This window comes from Bidens hawaiensis, unplaced genomic scaffold, assembly GCF_021521415.1.
Source record: "Bidens hawaiensis isolate Kalapana, Puna unplaced genomic scaffold, B.hawaiensis_p1.1 tig00020647_1, whole genome shotgun sequence".
Lineage (NCBI taxonomy): Eukaryota > Viridiplantae > Streptophyta > Magnoliopsida > Asterales > Asteraceae > Bidens > Bidens hawaiensis.
Window position 1 is genome coordinate 33,978 of NW_027493161.1, and position 9,231 is coordinate 43,208.

The 9,231-nt window shown below is 33.6% G+C and overlaps 1 protein-coding gene across 1 annotated transcript; it reads right to left on the minus strand.

The window, feature by feature from the left end:
* Positions 1 to 6,059: 6,059 nt before the first annotated feature.
* Positions 6,060 to 6,644, minus strand: LOC143561284 (ethylene-responsive transcription factor 5-like). The gene has a single exon (XM_077049405.1). The coding sequence runs from the start codon at positions 6,642 to 6,644 to the stop codon at positions 6,060 to 6,062; it is 585 nt and encodes a 194-aa protein (XP_076905520.1).
* Positions 6,645 to 9,231: the final 2,587 nt, after the last annotated feature.

Sequence of the window (9,231 nt, forward strand, 5' to 3'; positions counted from 1 at the left end):
CTAATCAGGGTAGCAAGGATTATTTAAATTAGACCAGGAGTGTTTGCATGTTTGGTTTTGATTTGCGGCTGGCTAAAAACCTATTATTGCATTGGTTCTGTGTTTTAGTGTGGTGATTAAAGAGTTTTAAAATTGTCACCAAAAGTCAAAGGCTTAAATTGGTTGCAGCAGGTCTCGAAAGTAAATAAGAAACAAGTTTTTTTTTTGTGGTGATTAAAGAATTTTAAAGTTTCTTTTTTGCTTTTACGTTTTTCAATTTCATAACATTAAAAAAAACTTAAATAAAATAATACATAGAATGGATGACTTGTTTTTATTTATGTTATTTTTCTATTAATTTGAAAAAGGGAAACTTGAATTACCTCCTATCTAGGTAAAAAACCTACTATTGAAACATAAAACAAAATTTAGTGACCTAAATAGAACAAACAATTACACCAATGATCTAATTGAGACACTTTTAAAAATTGGTTACTATTATATGAGATAATCCCTTTGTATAAAGCAAAACTTAAGTAAGGTGTCTTTCAAGTTTCAACTGTGGTTAACAACTCAGAATTTGTGAGTTTTGCATTAAAGAATTGGTAGGTAGACAATAATTAATGGTATACAATTAATTGATGGAAATGGTGAGAAGAAATGCTTGATTGTGTTTGTCGAAGAAACAGCACATGATAACTGATGACATCACAGATTATTTTAAACAGAAATAAATAATAATGCAATTAACAAATATTATGTGTTAACGTCTTACGTCTTGTCGTTTATCCAGGCTGTTTTAAATTCAATTAAAATGTTTTTAAGGTGGAATAAACCAAAACTTGAATTAATAAATCAATAAGTTAATCAACGCAAGTTTAAGTGCTCCTTAGCAGCCATGAAACTATCGCGTTAATTCATTAATAATTGGTATAAAAAACTGGTTCTCACTAATAATATCTTTCTGTATTTATTTTTCATACGAACTGTCTTTATGGTTAACGATTATAAAGAGTATACACACACACATTAAATGACATTAGAAAAATGTTGATCCATTATGATTATAATGGCATGTCTAAACTAATTACAAAAGTATGACTAAACCAATTAGAAGAGTGCGTACTAAAACAATGTGTCTTTGTTCATGTCTAATTTTGACGTTATTTTATTAATATGGTGAAAATAACGTTAAAAGTGGCGGAAGGTTAATCAGCCAATCAGGCATCATGTGGTGACGTTGATAGCCGAAAGACAAGGGTACATGCACCAATCAGCTGGTATCCTGATGGTTGAGTGTTATGTGCCTTATGTCCAAAGGCTTGATGCAAAGCTACTATCGAGCCGGAGGTCTCACCGGAAGCAGCCTCTCTATTCCTACGAGGTAGACGTAAGGTTGTCTACATCTTACCCTCCTCAGACCCTACCATAGCTTTGTTATTGGTGGAATTTACTGAGTACGACGACGATGATGATGATGATGATGACAATGACGACTATAGCAAGGCTTTAAATGGTACGTCTATTATTTTAACGGGTGTCTATATATATATATATATATATATATATATATAACAATGAACAAAATACATGATTACAATGATTCGTCCAATCCACTACCACAACGAATATGCAAATTGCCTGCAGTTTAATAGATGTATTTACCCTCAGCTTAAGTATACGTATCACATGTTGATCCTTTGTACGTTTTGCAAACATTTTCCACTGAATACATAAACCATTCTCTTATTTTTTTAGTAAAGTTTTTTCAGGGTTCCAACTTCCAACCCCTTTAACCAAAAATAAAGGAAAAAAGTTTAATATAATCCTGTAAAACCAAAATATTCATAAGACATGAATGCCAGATTTACGTCTCACATGTTTTACCATATTTAGAAAATTATGAAATAACATTACAATTTAGTGAGCTAAAGTGTTACATGTTTCATAATATTTAGCATGTTAGTGGAGATTTACAAAGAGTACAAAAAGAGTGCATTGATAAAAAACAAATCAACGTGGAGCACGTTAGTGGAGATTTACAAAGAGTGTATGTCCTTACAAAAACGATGCTACAGTTGAAGTTCACGGGATGCGAAGCTTCATTAGTTTCACAGGATTAGGGGTGATTGTTAGTGTAAATCTTGTGTAGCTACGAGGGTTTTTTGTCGTACTTACAAACTCAAGGATTTTTGAGATAGTTTTTTTTCGTAAGTTTTGTATATGTTGAAGATTAGAAAGTTATAAATAGAAGTTATATGTAGTCAAGTAAAGCATCACAATCAATACAAACTAGATTTATACTTGTAATCTCTTATTACCACTTTGAGAGCGTAAAAGCCAATTTATCTTTTAGTAATTGGAAAATAAGAGTTATTTCAAAGTTCAAAAGACAGTTTATATTTAGGTTACCGAAAAGGTAGAGTTAACTTCCATTTGGTTGGTGATGGAAAGTAAGCTTATTCACATGTTCGCTCAGATAAAAAAACGTATTCACATACATACCAACTGCATACATACTGTTTCTTTCTATTTTTCCCCAACCAACTTAGAAAGCAACATAAGGTTAAATGGTATGGATCAGTGGGCCCCCCTGGGATCTGATGTGGCACCCTCTTTCAAATGAGGCTAGTGAACACTGCCCCCATCCCATCTCATTTTACTAGTGACGTGAAGTCACTTATGGTAGTCGCGCACATCAGTGGCCAATCACATATATATATTTTTCTTTTTCAATTGTTTATAATATTAAATAATAAAATAATGAAGAATGTGGGGGGAGGGGGGGGGGGGGTGGTAATGATCCATATCTTAAGTTGAAGGGTGAGAAGAATAAGAGAGACAAAACTGACGTGACTAATAAGAGAGAATGGTTCAAATGAACTATAGTCACCAACCCAAGTAATGGAAAGAGATTTAAGTTTGCTTGGCCACGATTAAGTCATGAAGTGTCATCACAAAACACAAAGTACAATATTTCAATGCAAAACATTTTATGAACTTTTAGTTGAAGTTTCACAATAACTAACATGAATCATAGCTACAAAACATATATGATATTTAATTTTAAGATAATACATCAAATGTTTTAGATGTTACAACAAAGTCATTGTTAGTTACAAGTGTTGTTATAATTCAGTGAGAGAAAATAGATTAAATATATTAAATGTTAAATATTTTTTTATTAGTGACAAGTATCATATTACAGTATATTGAGAATTGAGACAGGTGAACAAGATGACAAGGGCGATAGCCGATGGCTGGTAGGAAGAAACAAGGTGAAGGTTAGTTACGATAACACACGAGAGAAAAAGATAATAACATAAAGAAATGAGAATCTTTTTCTTTTTTTACTAAACTACTGTTATGACAGATTGGTAATGAGAATAAAAGAAGCTTAGTGATGATGATAACAAATATATATATCAGAATAGATATTGTTTTTGAGATGATATTACTCGTACATACATTCGGTATTTATATTACATCAAAATCACTATTTAAGGAGACAATCCTCACTTATTGGTTTGAAAATTTCATTCACCACTTGCAAGTGTCTTACCAACACTCTTATAACAGTTTGATAATATTGTGCTAAATTTTTAAGATGTCGACCGACTAAAATGTAGTATATAAATCATACTACATGTTTTTTTTTAAATTAACCATTATGTTTTTAACATTAACCATTAAATTTATATTAACAGGCATGACCGATTTAGTCCGTGAAAAATATTATATGAACGTCATAAAATCTATAATATATATAAACGAAAACATAAAAATCCTACCTAACGCGATATGATCGCTCCCCTTTTTTTGGAGTCACCAGATTTGCTTGATTTTTAAATGGAGGTTTCTCATGCATTTGACCCGAATTCATGGGTATGAGTCTCATCAAACCCAGATATTTCTTAAACGGGTTATAACATCTCATTAAATTAAAAACCAATCTCACCAAATATTTGATTTAAAAATCCTATAAAGTATGGATATACGAAAAATTAATATTTTATTTATTTAAAAAAGATATATATTACTTATAATTAAAAACCAATTTTATAGTAAAAAAAATAAACGGGTCTTGGGTCTCATCAAACTCATATAGCTTTTAAACCGGGTTATAACATCTCATTTATTTGTTGAACAATTTATCATCAAACCATAAATATATTATTAACTTTCACACAATAAAAAAATAAAAATTTAAAAAATAAATAAATATTAGAAACAAATAATATAAAATAACCCCCGTAATACGGGGGATAAAAACTAGTTGTGTTATATTCGTTGTGACATATTCAATGAGCGAACTAACTTTAATAAAATTATAATTCTATTGATTACTTTTTTAATTACTCGTTCAATTATTGGATTTCAAATAATGGAACAAATTGCATAGGTGGTGTCCCAAATGTGACATGTTTGCATTTTAGTCATAAACTACATGAGGGGACCATACTAAAGCCAAAAATATAATATATTATTGATTTAAACATTAAACTGATGTCACTAGACTTCATATATTAACTTCTACCGGTAAATGAGCTTTTGCTCAATGTAAAGATTTAGGAAGGAAAAGTAAAGATTTTGGATGGAGGTCGTAAGCTCTTTAGTTTATATTTGATATTAACTTGATTTTATAAAGTAAGCCTTTTGACGACAGCTTTCCCCTAAGACACTAGATGTTAGCTTGAGCTATCCAACATTGTATGAGTTATCACATTTGTCATTGTGTTATGCTGAATAACCGGACTTTATTTGTTGATGGTTAAAAAAAAACAACCGGTCACTAATTTACAACTTGCTTTTCTTTAATTACAAAGAGTAACAAACTAGTAACGGCCGTTTGACACTTCCAAATACAGTAAATGCCGTCAAACCGTTATTAAGTTACCATACAACCAGATTTTTTTTTTATCACAATCGAAGTTTTATATAATTTACTATAAAACGATTACAATAAAGTGGCAGGCAAACGGGCAACAAGCTGTGCCGCAACCCCCTTTTGAACAGCAAAGCCAATCCTGCTAAAAACGAAGCTTTGGGACCTAGAAGCTGAAGAGGTTCCGTGTACGACGCGCTGAACCCTACTCAAAAATTTCACAGCCTCTGGAGCCAGAAAACCAAATGTATCAAAGGCAAATGGTAGAAAGACATGTTGATTATCTAAACAAGCTTTCTCGTGTTTAACAACTTTGCCCGATTCAGCCTTCAACGCAGCCTGACCCACAACAAACCCACGGTCCCTGAGCCCAACAAGAGGAGACACTCCTGTAAGATCCACACAGGCGTGTTTCCCCCCTGCCCACCCGAACACAAGAATATCAGCTGGTCGTAAAGTAGACCTCCCTTCAATAGGATCCGTGAGAAAGTTAACAGGGGCCTCCTTTTTAGCAGAAATCCCTGCCCGTTTAAGAACATCACACAGAACATCTCTAACCAGATCATGTCTGTATTTAAAGCCAGACAATTCTTTGCAATGCACCGCATGGTCACCAAAAGAATCCAAACAGACCTTGCGACAAATTGGGCAAAGTTCATCCGTCGGGAACATAGGGATCATTAACCGGTACTTAAGGATAGCCCGATACTCCAAACCCGACATACGTTGGCCTAATCCTTCAATGGGGATGACCGTTAGAAAATCTTGAGCCCGAGGAGCCCGAAGGCATTCAAACACCGCCTTTTGGCGAGGGGATAGATCAAACTTCACTTCTAAACTCTTGACGATTCCACTAAATAAGGCACTCGCCACAACATGTTGGGCTTTAGGGGGGGCGGTGTCCTTATTAGAGAACCCGTTAAGATCAAAATCTGGAAGTGAAGTACGTAAACGATCCATCGCACAACCAGATTTAAAATCCATGCTAGAATACGGTAACGGTTGCACTTCGAATGTACCTTTAAACTTACCATCACTATCACCGTCGTTAACCACCGGCCAGCTAATCTCATCACCGCCTATCTCCGCCGTCTCCACCTCCACTTTCACTTCCTTCCGGCTTCTATCTTCATCCTCCGACCGCCGTGCACCTTTTTCCGGCCATTACTCCTTACGACAGTCGTCTCCATCACCGTTACCGTCTCCGCCAATTCAAAATCGCTTTGTTTCCTCTAAGCTTAAACGCGGCCGTATCGTACGCTTTTGCCGCCTCAATAGCGGTTTCGTAAGTGCCTAGCCAAACCCTAGCTCCTTTCTTACTCGGATCTCGTATCTCCGCTGCGAATTTTCCCCATGGCCGTTGACGTACACCTCTGTAATGCTTCCTGTCCGCATAATTAGAGGTTCGTTGAAACGGATTAACCGATTCAGTTACAGTAACAGGTGAGGTTTGGTTGTCCGCATAGTCGGTTGAAGGTTGCTGAAACGGATTAACTGATACAGTTCCAGGTGAGTTTTGTATGTTGAAATTGTTGCTGTGAATATTTTCATTGATTTCTTCCGGTTCAATTGCGAATTCGAATTGGTGATGTTGATTTGGGTCGCCGGATTTGTCGGGGAGACTGGTGTAGGTTTGAAGGAAGGTAGAGTCGTCGATGAGAAGGTGTTGGCGGATAAGATCTAAAGCTGAGGATTCATCGTGATGATGTGTTTGTGTTTGAAAGAGAGATGGTGAGTTATGGGGAGGATGGAGAAGAGGCAATGGATATATACATGACATAATTTTGTAATAAATGGATCTAGGGAATATAAAAAAGATATATATTATTTGAACTTATCATTTGTATTTGATGGTATGTTTAAACAGAATAAGAGTTACAAAACATAACCTTGGCCATCAGATCAAACATTTAAATTTGATTATCAGTTTAACATAACCATAAAAAAGTTCAAACAATTACTTCTAAAAACTACTTTGTTGCATCGCCATTTGATGTTTATTTAAGTATATAATTGAAGACATAGCGTAAATGAGATTTATCTAAATATATAAAACTATTTACACTATCTTTTTTTAAGTTTGAATCTGATCTCATTGTGTTTTACTGTTATGGGCTCCGGACGATGGGTTTTTCCCTAGAGATTGTGGTTGTCTATGATCATGAGTGTATGAGATCGTCTTTTGCTATTGGGTTACCCCAATTAGCCGGATTTTTTTCGTTGGTAGCTTAAAAAAATAAAACATAGCTCATATTTTATATTGACTTATAGTTGAATTTTTAATGTTTTATGTGTTTCTATGCATATATTAAATAACAAGTTTATAACAAATTTAAATTATAAAAGTATCAAATAACTCAGTTGCAAACTATAAACATGCAATGAAAGAAAATAGAAATCAAGAATGAAGTTAAAATTAAAATTTATACGACCTACCTACAATTAATACTTAAGTACTTAACAAATTGTTTATACGGGTAAACTACCAAATGAGTGATAGCTGGATTTGATTTATGATTAAAACTGTGGTCTGTGGTTTACTTAATTATAAGCATGGTTTTTTTAAAAGCATAAATATTCCTGTAAAACCATTTTGTCTCGTATAAATTATTCACTAAATAAACGAAATAAACGACAAGCGACAGTGATAGATATAATAACTAAAAAAAATTTGTCATCTTTGTTGACAACTTGTACCTTGTATTATCGTTATCGACATCATCTTAATTTTATTATTATTATTATTATTATTATTATTATTATTATTATTATTTTTTAATTTGATGTCATCTCTTGAATTAATTTTAATAATTATATTTCGTTTCACAAATTAAAAGATAAGTGACAATGATATTTTTAGTTTTTTTTGTTAGATTGGGATACTTAACTAATTTTTAACTAATTAATTTAATAAAACTGATAGACGTGGTTAATATATTATGAAATAAATATTATTATAATAAAATATCTTTAAATAGAATAATTATGGAAATTCCAATTTTTTTTACATGGAGATCCCAACTTTGAATTCTGAACATGTTAACAAAACGGGGAAACAGTTGTGAAAAATACAATGGGCCTAGTTCACGATGGGTTTAAGGCAAACTATACAAAGCTAACTAAAATATAAAGTGATGGTGCTTTTAACCGTATTAACCCAACCCGATTAAGCAGTACCGAAAACATCGACCTGATTAGCTACAATAACCAAACCCGAAATGCGGTAATTGGTTCAAATGCCTACGAGTAGGGTGAATCCGACTAACCCGATTACAACACAGAATACTGCCTATCGATTATTTTCCATTGATATTTCGACTATAGACGCACATCATAACAAACTCGATCACCACAATCCCATATTCTTGTTTTAGCCATAAGTTAAAAAAAAAACTCATGTACCGGCTTGTTTTAGCTCATAACTAAAAAAAACGTGTAAATTCGTAGCCCATCGACTCATCAACTTTAAATCTCATTTATGCATATTGCATGCAATGCACCCACTTCATATTAAAAAATTAAAACACATGTGACAGCTTGGGCCTTGGGGTGTTCAGCCCATTCATAGCCCTTTACGACACCCCTAGTTCAGCCCAATTACCAACCCAATGAAATCGACCCGAAAAACCCAATCTTATCTTACTATTCTAATAAATAACTACTACTACATGCCACTTGTCACACTCTCATCCATTTTCATACTTTTTAACCCATTTTCTAAAATATGGATCCTACATGGGTCATTACCCACCCAATTTATTATTATTCAAACTTACTATCTTTTATTCCAATCAAACCCTTAAATCCCAAAATTCTTTCAACTCCATCACTACTATCACCCCTCTCCATGGCCTCCACCACCGGCAACAAAATAGTCCCTCTCCACGGCCACCACCACCACTACTATCCCCCCTCTCCACGGCCACCACCACCACCACCATATCCTCTAGATATCGATTATAGATTGTGAGTTCATGTTCCTTTTCGTGTCCAAAAGTGACGATTCTGATATGAAACTTATCGATTTCGGTCTTTTGTATTTCATTAGACCATATAATGATATGATGATGGATAATATGATTGTGTATTTATTATTAGTTTTAATTATTCTTCTAATTATCAGAAGTGAAGCGAAATTTTGAAAATGTGTGATTTAGTTGTGTTACTGAGGTGATTTTTGAGCTTATGGCTTTGTTTATTACGAATGTTAAGTATGGTGTGAATTGGTCACTGGTAATGATTTTGTTGTTGAAGAAGTTTATATGAGTGTGATGTTTTTTTTGTAGTTTCACCTAATACATAATGTATACCAAAGGACTTTTTCGTCCGTTGTTCTTTGAGAAATAGGACTTTTTTGCTTTGTGGCT